This window comes from Vidua chalybeata, chromosome 4 (assembly GCF_026979565.1).
Source record: "Vidua chalybeata isolate OUT-0048 chromosome 4, bVidCha1 merged haplotype, whole genome shotgun sequence".
In the NCBI taxonomy this organism is placed as follows: domain Eukaryota; kingdom Metazoa; phylum Chordata; class Aves; order Passeriformes; family Viduidae; genus Vidua; species Vidua chalybeata.
The window spans coordinates 2,541,855-2,568,603 of NC_071533.1; the positions used below are offsets into that span (position 1 = coordinate 2,541,855).

The window sequence follows — 26,749 nt, forward strand, 5'->3', positions numbered from 1 at the left end:
TGGCTCTCACTGAGGTGACTCAGTTTCAAAAGTGTTTGGACATTTTCTACTTGTAGTTAAGGGTAGCTATCACCTTGCTGCTTTTCATTAGAAGCGAATGCAGTTTCTGAATTCCAAGCCTGAGCGTTTGCCTGGGGGTTGTTGTGGATGCGCAGAGCCCGAGACGCGGGCGGGGGGAACTGTGCTCAAGTTGCGTGCTTTTGTACTTTTCAGACAGGCCAATGCCCCCAAGCCCCTGCGCATCTGCTGTTCGCTGCGAGCGAGCCTCTCCTCATGAGGCAGGCAGGCCGCGCCCCGGCACCCGAGCACCGTCGGGAAGAGCACCGGCTGCCGGCCGCAGCTCGGCGCTCCCGGGCCGTGCGGAGCCCGGGCCCCGCCCGCGGCCGCGGCCGCGCCACGTGGCAGCGCAGGCGCGGCGGCCGCTTCCGCGGGGCCGGGGCGGGGGCGGCAGCGCCGGCCGGGCCGAGCCGCCATGAACTTCTTGCGGGGCGTCATGGGCGGCCCCAGCGCCGGCCCGCAGCCCTCGGGAGCGGACACGGTGAGCGGGGGACGCGGCCGGGCTGGGGCAGGGCTGTGGGGCCGGGGCCGCCCCGGCCGGGGCCGCCCCGACGCCGCCGGCTGCGCCGCCGCCTCTGACAGGCCCGGGTGGTGCCCGGTCCTGCTCGGGGCCGCGAGCTGCTGGCTGGAACGGGCAGGGAGCAGCTCTCCCCTGCGGTTCCTGACCGCAGGCTGTGTGTCGGGAGTCTGCCCTGCAGTCGCGCCGCGCTGGCTTATCCCGTGTGTTGTTGTACGTACCCTTCCAGATCCAGAAGCTGTGTGACCGCGTAGCTTCGTCCACGTTGCTGGATGACCGGAGGGATGCTGTCCGTGCTCTCAAGTCTTTATCCAAGGTACGTAGCCAACTTCCTGAGTAGCCGCGTGAATTTCAAGTAGCTTTGTCAGGTACTGTTAACAAGTCTTTGTTTGGTGCTTGTCCTCGACCATTAACTGTTTTGTGTGTTGTCCAAACAGAAATACCGGCTGGAGGTCGGCATACAAGCCATGGAACACCTCATCCGCGTTCTCCAGACAGACCGGTAAGCATCCTGCAGCTGCTCTGGGCTGCTGGCCTGACCCTGCTCTGCTGCTGACACAGCAGCTGCTGACCTGGTGTGCTGTACGGACAAAGCTGAGAGGGCAGCTGGTCTTCTGAGAACTCCTCTGCCACCTTGGCTTTTTATGCTGGTAAATGTCCTCAGAGCCTATTTGGAGGTAAAAAGAAAGAATTCCAGGAACCGGGATGAGGGACAGAAAGACAAGCTCTGGAGTGAAGGTACTACCAAAGTATGTCTTAATGCTTCTCAGGGCTGTCTTTGCACTACTGTAGAGAGGTGAGTCCAGACGGATCACGTTAACTAAAGACACTGTTTGGAATAACCCAGATCAAGCTGTTATTGGGCAAAAGGGGAGCTAGACAGAATTAAGAGAAAAAGAATAAAGTCAGCAGGGGTGTATTTTTACTCATGCGTGTTAAAAACAAGTTGGGTTCAGGCAAACAGGAGAGCAGGGCTCTGAGGCTGCTGCTAAGGCAGATGGCATGAGTCTGAGTGCTCTGTGTGGACTAGAATGTAATACTTATGCAATCCAGTGTTTGGAATGTCTTTGTTATCCATCCTTGCAATCACTGCTGTACCTGACAGTGCTCACATGTTGTACTCTGGAACCTGTTTGCAGTCCTTGGATTTAAGCTTCAAATACTGCACATACGTGGTATTTAGGTAGGCAAACATAAGGGGATAGTCATTCAGTCTGGATTTGAACCTCAAGCTGGTCAATTTGAGAGAGTCATGAGCCTTTGGAATACCTAGATGGGCATAGACTGGAAGGAGGAGCATGTCCTTTGATGCTGGTACTGAGGAGAATTAGGAAAGCTGCAGTTCAGTGTCTACCAGGAGGCCTCCTGCCCCAGTTATGGATATAGGACTTGACACTGCCGATTGAGGCCTTTCTTGCCTGGCCAGTTATGCCAGCTGGGAAAAAGGTCTGAGGCTGCTGTCTAGGCAAGTCCATGTTATTCCTATTCTGCGGGCTGGGTAGTTAACATTGGATGTCTGACCTGGTGCAAACAGTGAAAGGGAAGGTTATAGGAGTAACTGTCACGGATGTGAAGGGGAAGCCCTTAAAAAAACTAGGTTAAGGAGCCTACTTTCATCCACTTATCTGCTCTGAGGGCAGATTTGAACTTTGAGAAGGGAGGCGGGGCTCTACTGATCCAGTTGAGAAGGCAACCTGAACCCTTTAGGGCAGGAACTTGAGGCTTTTCAGTGCTTTTTGGGCTCCAGTTGATCCTTTGGAAATTGTGGCGTCCTGCACATGTCTTGTGTGACTTAGGCTGCAGTGGAAATAACTAATAAATACATGGGGGTTTTTTTGGGTTTTCAGCTGAAGAAAAGATGTTGCTCTGACAAGATGTTGCTAGAGTCATATCTATTGCTTGTTTGGTGGGCCAGCACATGAGCTGGGCCAAGTGTTGGTTGCTGTGGCTTCTTGGAGAAAGAGTTGTAGTCTGTGTGTGCGATCAGTGCAGTTGTTACACGTTGGATTTCGTGTTACTGTTTGGTGTCAGTAATGGTAGAGGTGACGTTTCCTGGACTCTTCTCAGTGGAAATCAAAATCAGTTGAGCTGATTCAGTGTTTAATAAGTGAGTCACAGGCTCAGCTGTCCCCAAAGCCTAGTCTGATGGGAGGCTGCTGTTTTGGTCTGATCTTTGCACATTTCCAGTGTCCACTTGAAGTGTCCTGAAACTTTATGCAGAAGTGGAAAATGCTCTTTTCCACCTGTTAGGGTTTTTTTTTTTTTTTTGCCCTGCAGCTGCTTAAGAAGAGAGGCCAATGAGTGACTGAAGTTGTCTTCTCACATGTCACTGTGTTCATGTAAATCATAGGCACGTGCTGGTTTGTGGCCATTGCATGTGTTGCTGTGAAGTTTAAGATGACAGCAGGTTTAATTTGATTAGAAAAATATAAATTCTGCTTGTGTCCAGTTCTCAGTTCCTTGGATCCTGGGGTCTTGCTGTGAATTAGTTACAGCCTTTACCCTGAAACAGCAACATGCAACTTCTTAAGTGGAAGACATCATTTCACTTGCTAAATTACTTGTAGGTTGTCTGAAGCTCAGTCTCCTGCTCAAGGGCTTAAAACTTGTTTCATAGAAAACTGATTTCTTTTAAGTTTTAAGCTCTGTGAACTGGGCATCCTGGAGCCTGAGTCAGCTTTTACTTGCTCCAGACTTACATACACTAGAATTCTTATGCCATGTGTTTATTTTGTGATATGAAATAGTGATCTGGTAGAGGACTGAGTTGTTGTTGAGATGTTGCTACGTCCCACCAGGGATTATTTTGAATAAAATTTAGCATTTGACTGTAGAACTGGGCAATACCACTCAACTGTTGGTGTGGGAGAAGGCACTGGAGTGACAAGTCAACTTGATCCTTAACTGCTTTGTTTCTACATATATTAAAAGGTTTTTGAATTTCAGTGTGACAATTGAAGGAGTTGAAAGAATTTGGAGCTTAATATGTGGACCTAAGAGATGGCTTTTTTTTTTTTTTCCTAAGGCACAAACCTAGGTTATCCATGTGCAGGACAGTCCATGCACAGGTGCCCTCACTTCCACATGGTTCTGGTTCTGCTGTTTTTGGTGAATTTGGCACCTCGTTTGGGTGCTGTGGAAAATCACCACTAGCAGAGGCAGGTTGGCTGAGGTTCCTTGTGCTGGATTGTTGCCTTGCACAAAGGCTGCCTCTTAGGGATGCCTGAGAAGTCTTGTTTCTTGAATGGCTTTTACTGTACAGTAAAAGCTGGACAGTTCAGCATGAACAGAATAATCAATGAGATGTGCTGAACAGCAGCTGGTGGCAAGGCAGTGAACAGCAGAGGTGGGATGCTGCTGTCCTCATTTTGTGATGTCTTGTCTTTCAACCAGGGAAACAAGGCCATGCTTTTAATCATGTGTACGTTTAATGTGCTTATTCTTTTGGAGCTGCTGTAATTTCCCTATCAAGGGACGTTAAAGAACCCACCAAGCTGCAGCCTTGCTTTTCAAGTTTCCAAGAAAGACTTTCTGTGTGGTTTTAGATGTGGATCTGTTTCTTTTCTATGAAAAGGGAAATGTAGACTTTGTGGTAGTGTGTTCAAGAACAAAAATGACAGTAAAGGGAAAGCATGAGCAGCTGGAGATGTGGTCATACCTGCTAGATGAGGCTGCTTCCATGGACTAAAAGATTAGGTGGTTGTTCAGGCCTCTGCTCTAAACTGGCCTAGCAGCCTTGTGAAGTGCAAATTTATCTCTGGTGTGGAGGCCTTACTTGGAATGCCTTGGAGATCAGTGAGAGTAAATACTTGGAAGCTGGAGTGAGAGGGTTTTTTTTCTGACAGTCTTCTTTTCAGATACTTGATAGAGTAATGAAAATGCTGTGAGCTGTGTCCTTCTGCACTTGGATATGCCTTTCTCTGTGGTTTTATGTTTTATTTTCCTTTTTTTTTTAACCAACTGCTTTCATTCTCTTTTGGTTTAAGAGCAAGAAAGCAAGTAGCAGAAATGATATAGTTATATTTTGCCCCATAAACTTTTGAGCTGTCTTGGTTGTAGCATAGGGTTTACAGATGGTTCAGCCTTGGTAATGCAGAAGAAACAGGTCTTTCCTGAGAGAAGAGTTTGGGTGTGAGCAGGTGAACTAATGCTTTGGGCTTCCCTGCAGCTTCCTGGGGATGCTGGAGTACAAAACCCTGTGATAATTAGGTTTAGTGGGTTTGGTGACACAGTGGCCACCTGTTTGTCAGAATCCACAGCAGCTGCTGCATTCCCCGAGCTCTGAGGTCTAGCTCTGGTTCTGCCTAAGTGTAGCAGGGAGGGTCCCACCTGGGAAATGCTGAGGCTTGTCTGCATCTTCACTGGGTGATCTTCTGGCAAGTCTGAAGTATTCCTAGGATTTCTGCTGGGATAGGAGCAGGCTGGAGGGAGTGACTCAGAAAATTAAAGATGCACCTACAGTGAAGAGTCCTGTGGTCATCTGGTTCCATCAGACTTCCTGAGGCTCACCTGAGGGAGTGGAACTGGGAAAAGGAGCTTGACTCTGTTCAAGGAGCAGATAGTTCATGGTTTTGTGGTGCTGCAATAAATCTGTGCTTCTTACTTGGCCTAGTGCTGCCAAGGCAACTGCCTGGGCAGAAGAGCAATGTTGTAAGAGTAGTTGGAAATAAGTCATTAAAGAAAAGTGGTTCTTTTGTTTGCAGTTCAGATTCTGAAATAATTGGCTATGCTTTGGACACACTCTACAATGTTATATCGAATGACCTAGAAGAGGAGGAGCAAGGTAAGCACTTGGTAGTAATAGTTGTATTAACTGTGGCATTGCTTTCCTTGGTTCAAGTTATCAGCTGTAATACTGTGATTTACTAATGCTCACCTAGACCTGCTTTGTTATTGTGTGTAGCTCTTAGGATAATGCTTAAGATCTTGGATGTAGCTTGCATTGAAGTAACACTAGATCTCTTGCTTATTAATTAAAAAACCCTTGTTCTCTGAACAGGAGCCAGGTTGGAATGGGGAACTTTTTTTCTAGTTTTCAAGTCAAGAGTCAAGTCCTTCTTTGCTGTTGGGAAAGGATAGTTCTGGCTGTTACTGTCAAATGAGACATTACCATCTCATGATTTAACAAGGGTTTTGAGATGTAACATCTCAGGTAGCTGTGATAAGGTGCCACATATAAGTGTGAAAACCTTTTTCAACCCTGCTGTGGCAGTGGATAAAGAGACTGGAAAGATTCTACTTGTCTTCGTACAGCTGGGCTGTGAAAATCCATGCCACTCCTACCTGCTAGATTTTTGAAGGCCATTAAACCGGTCTCCAAGGCCAATGAATGTTATTCTAAACCACATTTCAAATTGTGCTTGGCTTCCTTGGCTTTCTTTTCCATGTTCCTCCAGTTCCCTGTCTTGATTAAAAAGGTTTAGAACAAGATCAGAGTTTCATAGTGCTGGTGTATTCATGTTTGTGGTAGAGGCCTTGATCATGGACTGGACAAAAGTGTTGTGAAGTTTTTCCAGAGAGCCAAGAATTGTCCAGCTGAAGTTGTGTGTGAGAAATGACCAGGGTTGTAAGGGTTATGGGATGCTTCAGTTTGACCCCTTCCATCAGAACTTCCCACAGGAGTCCAGCTGCTGTAGGAAGCTGGGATGGCTGCTTTGCAAACCTGGGCTTATGCTGTAATTGGTTGTGCTGTGTGGAAAGCTGTTCAACTGGTAAACCTGTCTCTTGTTTCTTTTTATTTTATCTGCACTGACAGATGACTCTGAAGGTAAAAGAACCTTTACTTATATAAATATGGCACTTTGTTTTAGCCCTAGTCACTACTCCTGCTGGTTACACTTGCTGCTGTTTAAAAAGGACACTGTAGAAACGTGCAATGGAGCTCAGGGAAGGCATTTTGCCTTCTGCTCTATCCTTACTCTTTGGAGCTCGAGTGTCTTTCTGATTTGACTTCTCCTGTGATTTGGCACGTTGAATGCCAGCAGATCCCCAGAGGCTGCAGTACTGGTAAATTCTTGCTAAGGATCTCAAAGGTGTGCAGCCCCAAACTGGTAAGATTCTAAGGGACCAAAGTTAGTGAACAGAGTTTCTGTTTGCAAGAAGCCCTGAAGCTGGACACCAATGCATCAGCTGCACGTGAGCATCCTTCACAGTGTCTCTTTTAAGCAATGCATGTTAAAATATTCACAGTATTCACTTCTACCCTAGGTTGCCACTAATGCTTTGCATGTTCTCTTTTTGAAACTGATTTTATTTTTTAAACTAAATTCTAGTCTGCAGTGCTGCTTGGTAGTGAATTGATCTGATCTTGCTGGATGGAAGCTGTTGGCTTGATTTGACATAGCCCTGGGAATGTGTAGATATAAGGAACAATTATGGGTGGAAGGCTGGTTGCAAGATCTGTGGTGTAAGTGGAAAATAGTGTTTCCCTTTGCCTGTTTGTTTTTTTATTAAATGTAGCAGAAAAATACTTGAACAGAAAGAAATGTGATTTGGCCCTTTCATAGAAGAATACTGGGCTAGAGTAAGAAAAAAACAACTAGAGCCTGAGAGAGGCTGTGCAAGTTGTGTATGCTGCTCAGGTTTTGCCATAGCACCTGGAGCTTGTGCAAGGGCAACAGTTGGCAGCAAGAGTTCAAACACTTGCTGTTTGAACTGAGGGTGGTACAAGGGCATTCAGTCACAGCTCATGGACAAGTCTAAGTCAAGTATTTTGACTTAATGGTTCGGTTTTCTGGGTTCTCTCTCCTTGGCCTGCAGCCAGCTACAGGATGTGCAATCCATGTGTGATTGATTCCCAGCTAAGTTGCCTTTTATTCTACAGCAGCAAATACAGAAGCTGAACTTGTGTGGAGTTGTTAATCTTCATTTCTGTAAATTATGTCAGTTCAGGAGTGGCCTAGACTTGGTAAGACCCTCAGCTTCAGAGAGGTTGCAGTAGGACTCTGTCCTGTTAGATGCTACGTGGCAGAGCTAGAGCTATTTTTGCACATAATTTTGTGTGCAGACAGTCTTCCCTTTCAACTTTTTTTTGTAATGTATTGTAATTTCTGCAGCTAGAACTTTAGAGCAGAGTGGTTTTTGGAGGAGAAAATCCAAAGTCAGAAATTTAATTGCTTTACTGTTTATTTCTATTAAAACTAACACTTTCCCTTTGAATTAGAGTTGCTCCTGCTCAAGTTTTTCAGCTGCCATTCCTTAATTATGCCAACCAGTAGTACCTAGACACCACTGTTTTGTGCAACAGTTACGTATGTTGTCACTCAGCCTAGAAAAATAGCAGTGGTGCAGACATGTTGCTTAGGTGGAGTTTGGTAATTCTGTGGGATACTTCAGCATTTGTTTTTTGTTCGTGCAACAGTGATGCATGAAATAATTTGGTAAGACAAAGTGCTAGCCCAATTCTATTTAACTGTAGGCTGAAGAATGGAATGGTGCTCAATTCTGGCACCTTTGAAATCAATTCAGATTCCAAGAGTGAGAGGTTTTGATGCTTGTCTGTGTGACTCGTTTCCCTTGCCGATGTTTAGGTCTTTTTCTATTGCTAAACCCAATAGAAGAATTAAGATCTTTTGGGTAATTAGCTTTAGATTATTTATATTCCTTACCCTTCAAGGCTCTTGGTGTGACATGTACTTTGCTTTTGTCCATCAGTGTAGGCTACTCATGAGGGGCTGCCCTTTTGGATTAGTGGAGCTATATGGGGATGTAACTGCTGAGATTGAAAAGTTACATTTAGAGTAATGTGGGTTTTTTGTTTTGTGAAAAGCTTGTTTTGGTGTTTGTTTTGAAAATAATTCAATTAACATTTATAACAGTGACTCAACATTTTATGGTCACCCGTGGCCTTATTTTAGTAAGAATAAAAATCACAGCTGCTCAAGTTGTTCTAGTTGTGTTGCAATATGTTGTTTTTTGCTGTTACAGAAGAAAACTCAGCAAAACAAGTTGATGATTTGGGGAGTCAGTTCACAGAGATTTTCATTAAACAGCAAGAAAATGTCACTCTGCTGTTGACTCTGGTGGAGGTGAGTAACTGTGTCATGTTCAGGCTGCTGAGAGATGGGTGGTGCTTTACCTAATGAAGAGAGCCATGGTTTTGTCCTTGTCAAGCTGGTGTCAGGGCTGAGGTGTGCCAGCATCCAGTGAAGGTGGGGCTGGAGGTGAGTCAGGACTGACCTGGATGAACACCATTGGTGCAGCTTTTAAAGCAGGGGAGCATGGAAGAGAATCACAGAACTGTTTAGGTTGGAAAAAGCCTCCAGGATCACAGAATCCAACTGTTAACCCAGCAGCACCACCATGTTCACTGCTAAGCTGTGTCCCAAAGTGCCACATCCACGATTCCTGAACACTTTAGGAATGGCTCCACCGCTGCTCTGGGCATTCTTTGGAATGCCCAGCCACCTTTGGAAATTTCCCTGAATAGCTAATCTAAACTTCCCCATGTTCTCTCATCCTGTTACTTGACAAAGGGGTTTAGTTACTTCAGTAGAATGAATAGATTATTGTTCCCCAAACAGCAGCGGTTGTCCCTTGTACAAGGAGTACTTTTTAGATGATCATTAAATCATCAGGAGACAGTTATATCTGAGATGCAGTTGAAGTGGAAAGGATGACTGCTTTCCAGCAGCATGATAATTGACTCATTTTCTGTTGCAATGTTTTGTCCTCATGGACTGCCTTTTTACTTGGAGCTGTTAAAATTTTTGTTCCCAAACTGAGCATATGATTGTGCTTGAGAGAGACAACAACACAATACTCTCTTATTTTTTTCCTTTCCTTTGTAGTCCAACTTCAGTAAAAAGCATGATATTCTACTTTTCCTGTGTGGAACCTATGTCATGCTTTGAGCAGTATTAAGGAACTGTCAGTGTATCTGGTTTAAATACTGAGGAGTTCATGCTCCTTTCCATCCTTTCAGGAATTTGATTTCCATGTTCGTTGGCCTGGAGTGAAGCTACTGACATCTCTCTTAAAGCAGCAGGGGCCTCAAGTGCAGCAGATCATTCTGGTCAGCCCCATGGGTAAGTGCTTGAATCCATTGCTGATACACTTGGAGCTTGATGCTCAGCAGACATGGCAGAGGCCTAGAAGAGTCTTGAGCAAGATGTTTTTGAGAGCTCCAGCATGAAAAAGCTGCACCTTGCACTGTTTCTTGCAGGTGTTTCCCGCCTCATGGATTTGCTGGCAGACTCCAGGGAGGTTATCCGCAATGATGTAAGTGCAGGGCTTCTGCAGGGCCCCTTGGCATCCTCTGTGCCAGCACGTGGAGGCCCGAGGAACCCGTGCCTGCTGTCCATGGGGGGTGTGCATGTGCTGAGCTGCAGGGCGTGGGGGTGTGCCTGTCATCCTGGCTGAGGGTTGTGCTGCTGATTGAGCATCCTCCCAAGAGCTGGGACTTGTGAAAAACAATGGAGTTCTGTTAAAACCCAGGTTTGATTTATTTTCTTCTCCTCCTGTCAAGGGAGTCCTGTTGTTACAGCAGTTGACCAAAAGTAATGCAGCCATACAGAAGATTGTTGCCTTTGAAAATGCCTTTGAGAGACTTCTGGATATCATAACAGAGGAAGGGAACAGTGATGGAGGTAAAGTGGACTCTAAGACTTAGCCTTGTGCTTCTGCAACTATGAGCTGATGTTTCCAGGCTTACCTTAGTGGGAGGTTGGAACTCAGTCAGTGGGTAAAAGGATCAAAATTTATAGACTGGTTGTAACAAAATAAGCAAAACCAGATTGTCCAGGTAGCTGTCTTTTGAAAAGCTGGCATACTTAGTTAAAACACCAGGTCACTCTGAGCATGTGTGCGTCAGTTAGTGTGTTCTTGCTCGACCTGGGACTGCGGATGTATCTGCTTGGAATGGCAGTGTCACATGTCTGTGCTGCATTTGTCACTTACCAAGTTAAGCATCTGCCTTCTTCCCACGAGGTCCTTGGATGCTTGGAGTGGCTGGAAGTAACAGCTTGCTGAGCTCCTTCAGCTGAACCAACGACTTCAGTTTTCTGGTCACCTTCTTGAGGAGTCAGTCACCTGTTGGGAGGAGAAAATAATTTTAACAAGGAGCAAGGAACAATGCAGCCCTTGAGGTCTTGGTTTTTTTACTAGCAATATGTGATGCATTTACTACAATCTATTTCAGTAGCATGACAGGTTGCTGTTCCATGACCTTTCTGTGGGCTGCAGGAGCAGTTACTGCTTCTCTCCCAGCTGTATTATTCCAGGTATGTCGGCATGGAGGTGTTCAGCAAACCTTTGATTTAAAGCTGCTATTTTAGGCAGTTAATATTTTTAGGAGACTTGTTATGTAAATTCCTATGTGCTGAGACATCTCTGCCTTCCCCCCTGCTACTTATCTGTTCCTCTGATAGGAGGAGCCTTTATCTGAATGTAATTCAAAAACTAAAAAGTAGATTAGAAATAAGTTGAAGATGGTAGCCAGTAATTGTAGAGAATGAATACGTGAGCCAGGAGGAGGTGCTGCCTTGGAATCACAACGGAGTTCAGGAGCAACTTCCAGTACATTTCATAGGGACGGTGTAGACTGATTCTGGAACAGGTGAACTTTGGGACACACAGTGATGGTCAGTTTTGTTGGCAGTTTTTCCCATTTACCCACTTAACTGATATGAGCTGTACATGCTTTGGGGATTTGCTTTGTACTTCTGGAAGCAAAACAGCTATGGTTTCACAAAGTTCCTATTTATTGATCCAAGCCTGATGTGTGTTAAGAAGGAAGAGTTCAGAAATGCCTGCTCTGTTCCATCTAGAACATCTTCAGTGTATGGACAAGCTAATTTGTTTCCATGTGGTGTATTTTGATTCACCTTGTGATACTTTGTCTCATCAGGCATAGTGGTGGAAGACTGTCTCCTCCTGTTGCAAAACTTGTTGAAGAATAATAATTCCAATCAGAACTTCTTCAAGGAAGGTTCATACATCCAGCGTATGAAGCCTTGGTTTGAGGTTGGAGATGACAACTGTGGGTGGTCTGCACAGAAAGTAACTAATCTTCACCTGATGCTCCAGGTAAGATGCTATTACAGCTCCCAGTTACCCATGTCAGCTCTTGTGCAGTGGCAAGTGTCATGTCACAACTGTGAAATCCAGGTCTTGAGCTCAGAATTAGCCACCAGTGCTCATGAGCTGTGCTGCTTTCAGCACAAACCCTGTCACAGGTGAGTCTGTGATGGCTGGCATATCGCATAACTTGATATCACCTGAGATGTAGCAGAGATTTCAACTAAGAACATGATTAGGTGTGTTCTATGTAAAGAATCCCCTGGTATAAAACTGAAAATCAAGCAGCCATATATAGCAATGAGATAAACATTCTGTTCATTCTCTCCAGTCTCCATTTTAAGGAGCAATTCTGTTTTATAGTGAAACGCCACATGAGGTTGATTTTGCGTTCAGAAGGTCCCAGGCTCTGTTCACATGGCCGTGTTTCCTCCTCTGTAGCTTGTGCGGGTCCTGGTGTCCCCCACGAACCCTCCTGGTGCCACCAGCAGCTGTCAGAAGGCTATGTTCCACTGTGGGCTCTTGCAGCAGCTCTGCACCATCCTCATGGCAACCGGCGTTCCTGCTGATATCCTCACGGAAGTAAGAGGGGCAGTGGATGGAGGGGTGGGAGCGACCAGATGGGTGATAACAGCAGTCTGCAGGGATAACCAGCTGCTGCAGAGACTAAGTGAATATTTGCTAAGCACCTGTTTGAGATGCCAGAGGTGTCAGCTTCCTGTGTGGGCAGTGTAAATGGCAGAGTCATTTATGTTGGTGAATTTCTGGTGTTCTGCAACCAGAAGGAATTTGGGTTAGCCTGTTTTTTTCCTTTAGATTTCAGCATATCCCAGAGCAACTGAATTGGTTAATGACTTTTCCTGGTTTGGGGATGGGTTTATTGTTATTTTTATTTTTTGGGAGAGTCTACAGATATTCTAATTTGAAAGGTTTCCACTGATGAGGGATTTTAGCTTCTAGAAAGCCCTGCCAGCAATGTAGGGTGGGGGATTTTTCCCTTGATAAAACCATGTGATTGGATTGAGTGTGGACTCCTCTATTCCAGTTGTTAATTTCTTAAAAGGTTTCACCTTTTCACTTTTTAAAAATGTGCAGTTTAGCTGTTATTTTGCTATCATAGAAAAACTGATCTGGCAGACAAAATGAGGCTGGAGGTATCTGAGCTTTGTGTCCCTTAAGCTTTACTCAGAATCTTTTACAGCTGTTAAATGTTACTTAAGTCTCTGAGCTGAGACTTTGTATGTGCTTTTCAGTACTGAACTGTCAGGGTAAACTGGAATAGTTTTGGAAGCTCTAGGTGGTAGACCATGGCTCAGATTTAAACATGGATTTGACTTTCTTCTCTGCCCTTTCCCTAGACCATTAATACAGTATCGGAGGTCATCCGAGGATGCCAGACAAATCAAGACTACTTTGCTTCTGTAAATGCACCTTCTAATCCACCAAGGTAGAGGAAGAAAAGTGTTCTAACTCTGTTAGGTGATAAGGTATTGGTATGGGATCAAAAATCAAAAAGATTTTTTTGATTCCACACTTGGAATTATGATCTGGAATAACAGCTTCAAGTTCATGCAGGGTGTGTTGGCTACAGCATTAAGGTATCAGGTGTGTTTGCAGAGAGATGAGGCCTAGAACTGGTGTTATGTAGCACCTGAAAAACAAATGAGCAGTGACTGAAAAATTCCTTGATCAGGATGAGCTGCTGTTGCTGTTTGTTAGCCAGAGGATAGTCCAAAGAGGACTTAGAGCCAAGGGAAATGGATAATCAATCTCTTATTTTGTGTATAAATAACTGAAAAACTTTTGACATCTTGGGTTTTAATACCTTTGTTTGAAATAGAAATAGATGCAGTGGTAGGCCACAGTATCTTTCCTTACCATGAAATAGGTCCATATTACACACTTGCAGCTGTTTTCATTCACAGTTCAGTTCTCAACTTGTCCTTGCTCTTAGTTCTGTGCTTTTCCTTGCTTTCCCAACAGGCCTGCAATCGTAGTGCTGCTCATGTCCATGGTAAACGAGAGGCAGCCGTTTGTGCTCCGCTGTGCTGTTCTCTACTGTTTCCAGTGCTTTCTGTACAAAAACCAAAAAGGACAAGGAGAAATCGTCTCAACGCTCCTGCCATCCACTATTGACGGTAGGCCAGGGCACCATTTCTGCAGTGGGTTCTGAGCTAGCACCTGTTCAGTGCACCACCTGCTGTCTCGTGAGAAATTATTTACCTGCTGTTCAGTGACTGGTCTGGGCAGAGTGACTGGACTTAGATTTGTCTAAAACCTCCTTAGTTTGTTTTTTCTGTGTTTTAGCTGTGTTGTCGGAAATATTTTGCCAGTTCTTTGGCTTGTTTTAATCTCCCTCGTACCTCTTGGCCACTCTGGTAGCTACAGGTAACTCTGTCTCGGCGGGTCAGCTGCTCTGCGGGGGCCTCTTCTCCACGGACTCGCTGTCCAACTGGTGTGCTGCCGTGGCCCTGGCCCACGCCCTGCAGGAGAACGCCACGCTCAAGGAGCAGCTGCTGCGGGTCCAGCTGGCCACCAGCATCGGCAACCCGCCCGTGTCGCTGCTGCAGCAGTGCACCAACATCCTCTCGCAGGTACGGCACCAGCTGCCCCGCTGCAGCTCCGTGTGTCCAGGGGTGGTGTCTCTCCTGGGCAGGGCCATGGTGGGGACACAAGTATTGGCTGGATAAGGAGGAGAATAGGAAGAAATCTTGCTTTTCAATCAGATTGCTGCTTGATGCTGCCTCTTCTCAGGTGGCCCCAAAGCATCCAGGTCTTAGACTTGGTTTAAAGGACAAGGCTAACTGGCAGAATCCCCACTCATGTTTTTTGCTGAAGAAGTGCCTGTTTGGTATTTAACCTGAACCTGCTAACTGGAAACATAATGAAAAAAACAGGCTGTCATGTATCGATGGCTGGCTTTGCTATGCAAAGATAAAACCTTTCTGAGCTTGTTCAACATGTTAATACCGGGCTTGGCAAATGTCAAGTGAGTGAAGTTCACCTCCTGGCCCATGCCTCCTTGTGTTGGAACCATTCAGGGAAAAAGCCTGCTAGTAGTAGGAAGTTGGTTAACTCTGGTGGCAACTAGATTTTGCTGCACGTGAAAATAACGGCTGGAATTTGGAACTTGTTCCTATGACTTTTCTCCTGCTTTAGCCAAAAATAGCCAGTATTCATTTTTATCCTATTCCTGGAATGTCTGTGTAAGGTAAATTTGAGTCAGTACAAATGCTTGTGATTGTTCAGCACAACATGACAAGAGGGACTCGGATATGGGGGGATGTTTCTGAAATGTTTCACTTGAAGGTTCTCAAGTAATATGTGTGTAACTTGCAGGGTGATAAGATCGACAGACGGGTATGTATTTTTTGGCACAGCTTGTGTATTTTCCTGCCAAAGGCAGGCCTTTCCCTCTTGTCTGGGGTCTGCTGGGGAGAATTGCTTTAACTGCTTTTTGATGTGTTTCCACTTACAGCTTTGTGTTGCAGTGGTTTGGGTTTTCCCTGGCATAACAAACTCTTGGTGCCTCCAGGAGAATCTCTGGGGGTGCTCCCAAAACTATGGGATATGTATCTTGGGCAGCACGGGTGCTTTCTTTCTTTGGGGGCAGACTAATGGACCATCTGTTCACATAATAGGTGGGGTTTCTTCTAAGGAAACCTACAACTGTTAGAAATAGTGTTTTCTGAAGGGCCTGTAGCAAACACTGGTACATCAGAAGTGGGGATATGCTGCTGATGTCCTGACTGCTAGAGGAAGAACCATTTAGCCTGCCTGATTGTGAATAGCAGGGATCTCTTATGAGCAGATGATCCCTGCACAGTTGTTTGGTTTCCAGGCTATTGTTTAAAACACAGCTGAGTTGGTTATTGGTGGCACAAAAAAAAAGTATTTCTGCTGTGGAGTTGTGTTTTACCCTGTTGATCACAGCTCAGTGTTATTACCAGCTCTGAACTGCGGAGTTCAGAGCTGGGGAGCTGTCATCTGTCAAAGTAGGTGTTATTATCATGGTACGTCTAGAAAACAGCTGGTTTTTAGAGAGGATGTTTTGGGCTGTGTGAAAATCCTTAGGCAGAGCGCATCAGTTTGACCTCTGAACAGCAGGCAGTGCTTGAGCATAAATGTGGTTTGCAGCTGTGTGCACCATGTGGGTGTGCTGAAGTGTTGGGCTGCACAAGCAGAAATAACTCCATGTTTCTCAGGAGGGAAGGGCCACAGGTACCAAGGCTGGAGACGGTTGAGGTACAGCCATGTGCCATAGGGGCATTGCCAGTTACAGGGGTTATTCCCAGTGTGCATGGGCTGGCAAATCCTGCTGGGACAGTTAGAGCCAGTGTTTGTAAGTGGGGGAGGGAACACTTTCCTTGGTTGCCATCTGAATGTTGACTGTTGGAAGAGATGGGTGCTTGTCTTAGCTCAGCTGGGCCCAAATACCTGCAGCTGAGACACAATTGGCAACAGTCAATTTGGAGATGAAAACTAATTTTGTCTGTCTAGGATAAATAGAAGGCTGCAGTTAGCATTTGCCTTGCTGGCTTAATGTGCATATTGTTTGAACCAAATGCCATTACAGGATTATTGTTCTTTTACTCAGAAGAATACTAGGAACACCTGGCAGTTTTAAGTCAGCAGGGTATGTCTTGGTGATGCATCTTTTCCAGGGAATCCTTATGTCACTTAATAAAGGCCTTGTTCCTTTTTTTCAAGGGGTTTTGTGTATGTTCCTTCATGTCACCCTTGTATTAAAAATGCAGAACTAACAATTTTATATTGGTGCTGATTTGCGTTGAGTAATATTTCACATCTGTGTGGCTTGCTGGTTTGCTCTGAGGACAGTTCAACATGAATAGTTTGATCCTTGTTTTATCCAAGCATTAAAGCTGTTCAGTATAACTAACAAACGGGTATTTGGAAAGACATGACTTGCAGTTTATGAAAAAACAAGGTGGAAGTAGGTGAGTTCTGATCCAGTACAGCTTGGGTTTGTATTTTAGTCCTCTCTGTGGTAAGGTAATGATGGGGGTGTTCATTCTTCACAGGGCAGCAAAGTACAGACCAGGGTTGGACTACTGATGTTGCTTTGTACTTGGCTGAGCAACTGCTCCATTGCTGTCACCCACTTCCTTCACAATCCAGCCAATGTGCCTTTTGTATCCTTTGACCTGCTTGCAGAGTGGAGCCCCCTGCTTAGCCACGAGCTGGGTTATTCATGTCCAAGTTAAATGTTTGTCTAGATCAGTTTGTGGGGATTCTGCAAAACAGAAAATGCACTGGGCCAAGAGACAAAATCAGCCTTTAGCTGCCAGCGCTCTGCGTACGCTGACTTGTGTGTAAGGTGCACATACCAAAGTAGTGTGGAAAACTGTCTCAGTCTGCCAGCCAAGTGAATTTTTAGAGCAACAAGCCTGTTGGTATTTTGAGCGTGAATTAAACTTACACTCAAGAGGCAAAAAGAATGCTTTGTACTTCCGTTAACTTCTCTGTTTGCTTTTCAGGTAAAAATTAGTCAAGTGCCTGAGCACATAAAGCTTAACTGGCACCTTTATCTACACTGTAGGTGTGCTCTGGAGCAAGTAAATCTCTCAGGTTAAACAGACAGCTACTGAGAAATTTCTGGGAAACCTCTGATCACCCGAGTCCTTCAAAATAGGAGTTAACTTTGCGAGGGTTTTGTCAGCTCTTTTGTCTTGCTTCCTAACAAAGCTTGGGTTTGTGTGTAAATAGAAAGGAATGTGTACAGGGAGAAGCGTTACATGTTACGTGATGATGAAATATCTCCAATATCCTTATCAAGAGTTCCAGCTCACAGGGCAGATAGCTGAAAACCTTGGAGAAGAGGAGCAGCTTGTCCAAGGCCTGTGTGCACTTTTGCTTGGCATTTCCATCTACTACAATGACAATTCCCTTGAGAATTACAGGAAGTAAGTATGATAGAGAAATAACAGGACTGTAGGGAAAGGTTCTGTGAAAGGCAGATGGTGGTTCAAGAGGCTTTGAAGTGGGACAGCAGTGGGATTAAGACTTGAAACAGATAAAAAGAGTTGTGTTTGCAGAACCCACCTCGATGGAATGATGGGTTCTCTTCTTGTCCTCTTGCTGCACTGGCATTGATTTGTCTGTTCCTTGTAGAGAGAAACTGAAGCAGCTGATTGAGAAGAGGATTGGCAGGGAGAACTTCATTGAGAAGCTTGGCTTCATTAGCAAACATGAACTTTATTCCAGAGCTGCTCAGAAACCACAGCCTAGTTTCTCTAGTCCAGACCACATGATGTTTGACCATGAATTTACAAAGCTGGTAAAGGAATTGGAAGGTGAGATGTTACACTCATTTCTCTAGTTTTTGTCATAAACTGTTGGATGAGCTACCAAACATATTGTGTTGCTCTTGAAAGTAGTGTCATGACACTAAAGGTTATGGTAATAGCTGTAAGTAATCACATACCCAAGTTGCAGTTTAAGTGTTAGATAGATATTCTAACTGGATTACCTGGTATTCTTCAGTGAAATGATGATCAATAGATTTTGTGAGTTATCACACTGGCCAAGAGGTGTTTACCTGTGCTCACACGGAAACTCAAGTACTGAGCACATAAAATGGTCATAGAAGCTTCATTTGTTGAAGTACATAATCCAGATAGTTGCTGTTTCTAATTGATAAGTTAAAGAAGGTGAATGCTGAAATTCTTGGCTTGTTAGGAAATGGACTTGCTTTAGTGTGTGCTTCACAGGTTGTCATCAGTCTAACATCTGACCGGTGTCCTGTTTATTAATATTGCAGTGAACTTAAATCAGTCTAGAGCAAGATAAAACCTTAAAGCAGCAATGGTAAAGATGGATTTGCCCAAGCAGTTTCATCTGCTTGTTGCTCTTGCAGTCCTAAGTCTTTAACTTATTCACAGAATGATTTGGGCTGCAGCTGTAGTGGAGCCGTAGCGCAAGTAGAGCACAGCTTTTTTCATATGAATTACTCTAAGCACCCATTTACTTACCTGGAAGGGAGGAAAGCAGTAAATGTGTAAACTGCAATAAAGTCACCATTTCTATTAAATCTGTTACAATCCCTTTTTTAATGTGCAAATTGAGTTTGTAATGCAATGAACTCAAACAGTGAGACTGTTCTGAGGACCAAGATGTGAACTGGGCTCTAGCTGACTAACTGTTTTTGACAGGTGTCATAAGTAAAGCAATTTACAAGTCCAGCGAGGAAGATAAAAAGGAAGAGGAGGTCAAGAAGACATTGGAACAGCATGACAACATTGTGACTCACTACAAAAAAGTCATTAGAGAGCAGGTAAGAGAGAGCACATACATGTGCCTCTAAAAGCAGTCAATTTTGTCTTTGGAGGCACTGCAGTGCACTTCAATCTCCCTTGTTCCAAAACAAGTAACAGGGAATCTAGCAATGCAGAAATGCTTCTAACAACACTCATGTCAAGATTCAACTGAAATGTCAGTGTTTGGAACACTGGTGAAGGTCTTTCTTTTTTTTCCCTTGGGCCACATGCTCTTACCTGTGTTGGAGTGTTTTCGTTTCAAATGAGGAACTGGAGAACTTGCAGCCCTTCAGAGATACAGTTCTTAGTTCTGGGCTCTCCCTTGGACAGATGAAAATGGGGCTGAATGAAAAAATGGTTTGTTGGTGAAGTTTGGCCATACCTGCTGGGATTGGACTCTCAAAACCTTTTTCCATGGGTAGTTAACTTCTATGGTTGCTGCAGATTAGATGGAGAAGTAGAGGAACAAAGCTAATTAACATGCTAATGGGAAACTGAAGCAGGTGTTCTGTGTTCAGAGATCAAAGCATGGGGTATGTGAGGCATTAGGGATGCTTTGGAACTACCAGAGACCTTAACGAACATGTGATGTCTGTAGTTACCATGATTTCTTTAAAGACTCCTGAAGTAGTAGACAAAGCAAATGCAAACTTTAGTATGCTAGATAAAAATTACAATCAGCAAATTTCCCACCTTTCCCTTTCTCCTCCTGTTATTGGTATGACAGGCTGCTGCTGTCTTTGCTGAGTGTTTTTCCTAGGCATAGTTAGCTAGGTTTGCAGGGGGCCCTCCTGCTCATCTGTCCTGGGTAGCACGAGTGGTGGAGCTCAGGCTTTGCTGCTTTCCTTCACCTTCCTGACAGAATTGTATTCCAGAGTTAATAGTATAACTGTATATATATATGACTACTGTATGTATATAGTATGGTGCTTTATTTTTCTTTCACAAGGACCAGGAGCTTGAAGAACTAAAACAACGACTCAACACTTTAACATCTCAAAATGAACAGCTCCAGGCTACAGTCACACAGCAAGTGTCTCAGATCCAACAGCATAAGGACCAGTATAATCTCCTGAAAGTACAGCTGGGTAGGCTTCATGAGTGACAATGTAAAATCAACTTGCTTGTGCAGAAATGTTTTGGTTTCTGGCGAGCTGCAGCACAGCTCCAGCAGAGACAGCCTTGTGGGTGTAAGAGCTCACACTTGCAGTGGGAGCTGCTGGGAGAGGCTGCCTCTGCCTTGGGTCAAGTCAATCCAAACCAGTTACTGCCTCTCCGGGTTCAGAACATGACCAGATGGGCCCTGAAGTGGGCTGAAGTTTGGGTCTGGAATGCAAGTGTGAACTGGGGAAGATGGTCTGGCAGATGTGCAAGATAAAGCCTGTTACTGTCACTAGGGAAATTGCTAATTTAGTGTGTAAATCAGGGCAGTATGTTCTCCTTATCCCAGGATCAAAAGGCCTGATAAGGTATACATGACATGATTAAAAATACCCAAACTGCCTTCATGATTACTTATGATTAAAAACATGTAAGCAATCAATTACCTTCAGAATTTGTCCATGCTGTTATTTTGGATGAAGGGAATAGCTGAAGCAGCAGGCAGGACACATACCTGAAGCAACGGCAAATGAGAGCTCTTCATTGTTGATTCTGTTTTATATGTAGAGAGTTCTTAAGTACTGTGCTTTGCTCCTTTAGTTAGAAAGAGAAGGGGCTTGTGGGCCAGGAGCAGGATGGGTAACAAGTACTTTGATTGGTCTGCTGGAAACTAAGTTATGGAACTGCTTGTTTGACCTTGGTTGTAACCTCTTGCTGTTTAGGAAAGGACACCCAGCATCATAATTCCCATGGTGACACATTGCAGATGAATGGCATTCAGACAGAAGAAGTGAGCAAACTGAGAGAGGAACTGGAAGAGTGGAAAAACAAGCATGAGCTGCTGCAAGGGCAGTTAAAGGAAAAGGATTCTGTGATAGAAAAATTGGTAAGTGCTGCATTTGCACTGGTGGAAGGTCCTTCTGCACCCACCTCAGAGGACACAACCAGCTGCTCTCATCAGAGAGCTTTGATGTACATTGCTCAGGCTGTTTGTGACTTCTCTGCTGGGAATTTGGTAACACAAGAACAGCTGTGAGTTTTTTGACAATGTGACTACCTTTAGAATTCTAGTACTAAAGCTGATTTTTTTCCCCCCATTTTTCTTTCAGAATTCTTCCCAGTTGGAAATGGGAGCTACAGAGCAGTCTTTACAGACCAGCAGATTTGGTGGCTTGGAGCACAGTAATGAGCTACAGAAGGTGAACTTGTGGTATTTCAGCACAGATGAACAGGGGTAGCTTGGGATGGGAAGGGAGCTTTACTCCTCAGGGAGGAGCATTGATTCCTGAATGTGTTGCTGCTTTTCATCAGGCATCTTTGTGATGATGGTCCTAATCTTGGAGTATCAAGTTTATGCATCTAAAAATGAATCAGTTGTTTTTGCTAAGCAGGTTTGAGCCAGCAGAAGACACTTGAACTGACTTGCAAAATGTATTTATCCCAGTGCAGAATGTATGTTTAAATGTTGATATGAGAGTTTGCAGGTATTAGATGTACAGCACAGAATAAATAACTGGAGATTCAGTTCTTTAAGGTAGCTGTTGCTCAAAAAATACCTGGCTCAGTTCCTCTGTTGGAGAACTAATGGTGCCTGGATTAATAAGTTGTCATGGGTTTCTGCACTGAGAGGGGCAATGCACAGAGGACACCAATGGGAGTGCAAGTGGTATGAAACACCTTTATAAGTGACTGAGGCTCAGACAGGTGCCTTGGTTGGGCATTCCACAGGAGAGGGTTTGTAAGAGCAGAGTGGACAATGGTGCATGTTGCTCTCTAGCCTTGTCATTTCAGGAAAGAGCTGTTGTGGTCTCATTGAGAGGCAGCTTTCCTGTTACATTTGCTAGTATGAAGCAGTTAGTCTGGGAGCATTTAACCTCAGGAAAATTTCATGTGAATATGTTGTTTTATCAGATTAACTGAGAAGTTTTGTCTCTGTTTCCCAAAGGAGTTAGAAATGCTCAGGAGTCAGACACAACTACAGTCTGCGGAAATCTCTAAGCTTCAGATGGAGAATCAAAAGCTACAAGTGATGGTACTGGTGAATTAGTTCTTTCTTCTATTTAAGACTTGCCTTCCTGCTACTGTCTGTAGCTACTTCCCTAAACCAAACTCCTTATAAGTGCACTCATTGGCAAGTGATTCCAGCAGGGTTTCAAATTAAGTCATGAGTTACCCGGACAAATCCTTCATGAGCATAGAGGGGACTTTTAGTCGGGTTAGTTCTCTCTGATGGCACTGGTCCTTGGCATTTTTAAACAATTATAAACAACTGGCTGTTCCAAGCTTATGCTCTAATTAAACTAAATAGCCTTTGTGAGACACAGAGTGTGATATCATACACGTGAGAGAGATCATTATTATTACAAGCAGTTGAGGGTACTAATTTGAAAGTTGATGTTTAGTTCAAGGGCAAATGATTGGGACATCTGTCTGTGCAGGCCTCCAAATACTGCAGAGGTTTTTTTGGCTGTGTACTGAACTGATGAAGCAGTAAAGCCTTGTGGCTTTATGAATGTGACTGTCTTCAAAACTAATAAACTGCTTTAGAAAGGCAATGTTGGGCTGCAGAACCTGAACAAGTTGTCTGAAAATGTTCCAGACACTTCCACAGCAGAGCTAACAAATAAATCATGCTGCAGGAACAGGGGCCCCAGAAGCAGCTGACAAACAAGTGTTCGATGTACATACGGTCTGGGAGAGGCAGACTCAGCTGCTGGGAGGGAAGATGCCATTGCACATGTGCTGGCCATGTGTGCTTGTGATGATGCCTTTGGAGGTGTGTCCCTCCAGCTGTCAGGCCACATCCTACATCCTACTGCCTCCCTTCCTTGGAGGGCTGGCTTAAGTGTGCTCCAGCTGGAGAGGCATTGGTCTCAAATTTGTGCCATGTGGCAGTTGTAGCTGACAGGCAGCTGCCACATTTTGGAAATAACTTTGTGTAGGGCTGACGGAGATGAAACTGTTGCTATTTTTAGTAGCCTTTTGCAAAGAATTGGAGCTTTAGCCTAATAAATTGGATCTTCGGCCTAATAAAAAGACTTCTGTGTCACTTGAGAAGTATCAGAGCAAAGGTGGGTTGCCTGTAATAGGGTCTGCCTAGAAAAAACCTGCAAGTCTTTCAAGTGCATCGGCTAGGAAATAAAGTTTTGCTTTGTCTTCTTCTTGGTGTGTATGTGTGTGTACAAGTCTGAGATCTGAGGAAGCACAGATCTGTTTGCTGATGCCTTGCAGCATGGGGTGTATGTCATCACCATACCTTGGCTATGCTGTAAAAAGAGAATATGCTTTGAAAAAAAAGTCTGTGTAATGTCTTGGCTTAGTATGTGCAACACTGAGGGGGAATTCCTTGTCCACAGAATACAACTGCAGGTCCCATGTTAGCAGACAGTGGTGCGACAGCAGCAACAAGCTCAGAATTGGAGGGACGACTGGAGCAAGAAGTCAAAGAGCTGAAGGTGGGTAGGGGGTGAGCACCAAACCAAGCCATTGGATACTCAGCCTTCAATTAGGAGGCCTCTACAGTAGCCAGGGAGTGAAGTGGTTTGTTTCCTCAGCATCCTCAGTGTTTCAGGCTCTGGAAGGGAAGCTGGATGTCTCCTTCATTTTTCACCTGGGTAATAAAAATTTGTCTGTCTTTAAGGTGTAAGTCTAAGGTGTAGCTTTACTCTTGACACAGACAGTCCAGTTTGACTGGGAGGAAGGTAACCACTGTTTATATTTGTTCCTGCTTTATCCAAGCTGTAATAGTTTGTGTAAGGATGTCTAAGTGTGTGGGGGAACAAGGCCACAGGAACCAATGGTGGACTGGAGCTGCTAAAGGTTGTGTGTAGGATGTGTTTGAAGGATACAGGACTTCAGCTTTACCTATGCTTGCATTGTAATTTGATGTGGGATTTTCCTGTTGCCAGAATCAAGTCAAATCCCTTTCTGAGGAGAAGGAATCACTAAAGCAGCAGCTGGATTCATCCACTAGCACGGTTGCTATATTGCAAGAGAAGAACAGTAAACTGCAGCGAGAACTTGCAGAATCCAAGAAGGAACAGGATGATCTCCTGGTGCTTTTGGCTGACCAGGATCAGACAATATCTGCACAGAAGATGAAATTGAAGGACTTTGGTGTAGCGGTAAGCGAAGGAATGGATCCAGGGAGTTCTTGGGTCTGAGACAGGCCTGGGCACGGTAATCCTCGATCCAGAAAGTCTGGTGAGGCCCCTTTCTGTAGAAGGAAGTTAAATCTATCAGTTTTTCAACAACTTCTGACAGCCATCAATGAGAGTTGACCACTGCCTGTTTTCCCCAGTGGTCAGCCACTTCCCTCTTCAGCAGAGAAGTAAAGAACTATGGACATTGCGAGATGACAGCTGCATTTAATAAGCATTAATTGATGTGGCATAGTTGTTTTAGGTTATCTTGAAGTTTATTTGCACTCAGCATTTGTCTTGCCTTCAAAAGCTTGGATCAGAATAAGCGATATTACAGCTCACAATACATCTTGTATTTCAGGTTGAAGATGAAGATGATACTGAATCTGGAGATCAAGGGGATGAAGATGAGGATGGAGATGAAGAGGAACAAGATGAGAATGCTGTTGCGTGTTACCATGAAAACTAGATTGCATTGTTTTTGGGGAAAAATCTATTACTGGTGTACAAAGGAAGACATCTGCTTATGGGAAGCACATGGGGAAATGACAACCATGGGCCATAAGTTACTTAAGTGTTGGAAAATCCTTTGTACTAGGTAAAGCAAACAAATCACAGTTTCAGTTCTACATGAATATCCCAGGTTGTACTTGTTTAGAAGTTGCTTCAGACACTGTTTAAAGCAGGGAATGACAATGTTGCTGCCTTGGTTCATTGTCATTGACGGTTCTGTGCATTTGTCTATGGTTTTAACTTCCTTGAGCTCTTAACGTAATTAAATACACAAATATTTGGTTTAACATCTCTCACATGGAGTCATTCCCCCTGCCTTCAGCATGGAGTTTCTAGAAACTACACTTAGTTTGTGGCTTCCTCTCAAGAGCAGTGGGAGGCAGAAGGGTTGGGGTGGCCTCTGCCAGCCCAGGGTCTGGCTCTGGGGGTGCCAGGGGCCCTGCACTCAGGTGTGTGCCTGGACACTACCTGGGCTGCACTTGCTCCCTCCCAGGGAGCCACAGTGCTCTGCCAACACCATGGCAGAGTTTTCATTGGAAGCTGTGCAAGAAATGTAGCCTTGGGGTGAGGAATTGCTGTGGAAAACAAAGACCAGTACACTCAAAGAGCTACAGTGCTACTGAGTCAGCATAAATCCAAGTTTAAATCTTATTGACTACTTCAGTAAGGAAATGAAAACTACTCTGATTTATATAACTTATTGGCTCTTTATGAGTAAATAAAAGATTAAATTTTAAAAGAAAACAGAATGATAAATGCATCAACTTTTTTTTTTTTGGTAATAAAGAGAATGTGTCTACTTTGTCCTCATTTAATTATCTTGTCCTAACTTAAAGACATATATTTTAATCTGCATAAGAGCATCTACAATGAGTCTACCCTGGTGGATTAAGGTAATAATACACCACATACTGTTTATGAAAGCAAAGGGCACTTGAGTGCTGCTCTGGCCTTACCTGAAGGGCACTGGTTAATCTGGCAGCTAGACCTTGACTCTGGTCCTCCTCCCAAAAGATGGCATTCTGCAAAGTATTTTTTGTTGCCATCCTCTGCAGTGTTATGCTTAGGAAATTCTTTCTTTTGGATGCAACTTCAAAATGTTTAAAATTGCAAGAAAGGAAGGAAGAGATAATGAGGTGGGGGTAGGGAGTTCAGGAGACAGACAAACTGGTTTGAAACAGGTTGTAAAAAAGCCTGTTCAAAGTGCCTTTCCCAATTAGAAAACCTGTTTTGTGGATTATTTTATTGCACCATGCTAGTGATCTGTCTTCCTGCTGGTAGTAGACGTGTCTGGTGATAACTGTATTACTGTCAAATGGAGGTATTCACTTGTCTGCATTCTTGGCTGTGTCATGAAAACCAGATTTATTCTTAGTTCTTTGGAATCTTTTCTCGTCCTGTTGTGACTGGGCTACCATGAGCACAGGGGGCTTTTCCTCACTCTGCACAGCATTTGGATCCCCTGCACGGGCTCTCTGTCAAAGCAAGCAGCTGCTGCCAGCAAGAAGGGAAATCCACACATTTTTCCTTTTCCTGTTGCATGTGCGCACATAAAGAGAAACAGGAGGAGGTGCTGAGCTGCAGAGAGCACCAGGAGACAGGAGCAGGAGCAAGTAACTCTGATGAGGATGTGCTAACAGCAGAGCTGGGGCCTTGTGCAGCATGTCCAGACCAGGCAGTGCGGGTCCCTTCACGTCCACCCTTTCCACGATGGGTTTCCAGGAGCAGTCATGTGCTGCACGGTCTGAACACGGGAGGGCTTTGTCATTTCTTTAAGACAGGTGCTACACTGTTTTCTGGACCAGTTGTTTGCAAAATAGGGATTTCAGGGAAGCAAAAGCAGCCTGACCTGTGTTACCTGACCTGTGTTACTAGCTTCTGCCAGCTGCTGGTCTCCTGCAAGCTCAAAAACTGCCAACCCCTTTTCATTTGTGTGAAGTTTTTCCTAGACTTTATTTTCAACAAAGGGTTCAGCAGTGCATACAAGCCTAAGATATATTTCTTTTTGTGAATACTTTACTAGAAAGATTGTCTCCCTTTCTTTAAACTAAGGAATGAGGAGAAGTTTGAGTGGGAGAGACTGGAGACTAATTGAGGGGGAAACTGGTTGCCAAGCAATCAGCCCT

General features: G+C 44.4%; 2 protein-coding genes across 7 annotated transcripts in view; one reads left to right on the forward strand and one right to left on the reverse strand.

Annotated features, from left to right (window-relative positions):
• Window positions 1-10,576, reverse strand: part of G3BP2 (G3BP stress granule assembly factor 2) — a 39,187-nt gene extending 28,611 nt beyond the window's left edge. Inside the window, exon 1 of one of the 3 annotated variants that reach the window (XM_053940122.1) lies at window positions 10,472-10,576. In XM_053940122.1, coding sequence (XP_053796097.1) covers window positions 10,472-10,483 — 12 coding nt within the window. In that variant the 5' untranslated portion in view covers window positions 10,484-10,576. The remainder of the gene's footprint in view (window positions 1-10,471) is intronic. The other 2 variants (XM_053940121.1, XM_053940120.1) reach the window with 2 other exon arrangements.
• Window positions 444-24,910, forward strand: USO1 (USO1 vesicle transport factor). Of its 4 annotated transcripts, none has more exons than XM_053940116.1 (25): window positions 444-538; window positions 804-890; window positions 1,012-1,076; window positions 5,278-5,357; window positions 8,501-8,601; window positions 9,498-9,600; window positions 9,738-9,793; window positions 10,041-10,161; window positions 11,421-11,599; window positions 12,032-12,172; window positions 12,949-13,037; window positions 13,574-13,728; window positions 13,973-14,184; window positions 14,930-14,950; window positions 16,633-16,743; window positions 17,396-17,514; window positions 17,723-17,904; window positions 18,763-18,884; window positions 19,817-19,955; window positions 20,691-20,854; window positions 21,078-21,167; window positions 21,914-22,000; window positions 23,325-23,423; window positions 23,877-24,092; window positions 24,472-24,910. In XM_053940116.1, exons 1-25 carry the CDS (start codon window positions 473-475, stop codon window positions 24,577-24,579), a joined length of 2,913 nt encoding a protein of 970 aa, XP_053796091.1. In that variant the 5' UTR covers window positions 444-472; the 3' UTR covers window positions 24,580-24,910. The 4 variants fall into 4 exon arrangements, with proteins under 4 accessions (XP_053796091.1, XP_053796092.1, XP_053796093.1 ...); XM_053940117.1 differs by having other exon boundaries at window positions 13,979-14,184; XM_053940118.1 differs by lacking the exon at window positions 14,930-14,950.
• Window positions 24,911-26,749: the final 1,839 nt, after the last annotated feature.

Coding starts and splice junctions, on each gene's coding strand:
- USO1 (XM_053940116.1), top strand. CDS start 473: ATGAACTTCTTGCGGGGCGTCATGGGCGGCCCCAGCGCCGGCCCGCAG. Junction 5,358..8,500: donor CCTAGAAGAGGAGGAGCAAG/GTAAGCACTTGG, acceptor TTGCTGTTACAG/AAGAAAACTCAGCAAAACAA. Junction 13,038..13,573: donor GCACCTTCTAATCCACCAAG/GTAGAGGAAGAA, acceptor CTTTCCCAACAG/GCCTGCAATCGTAGTGCTGC.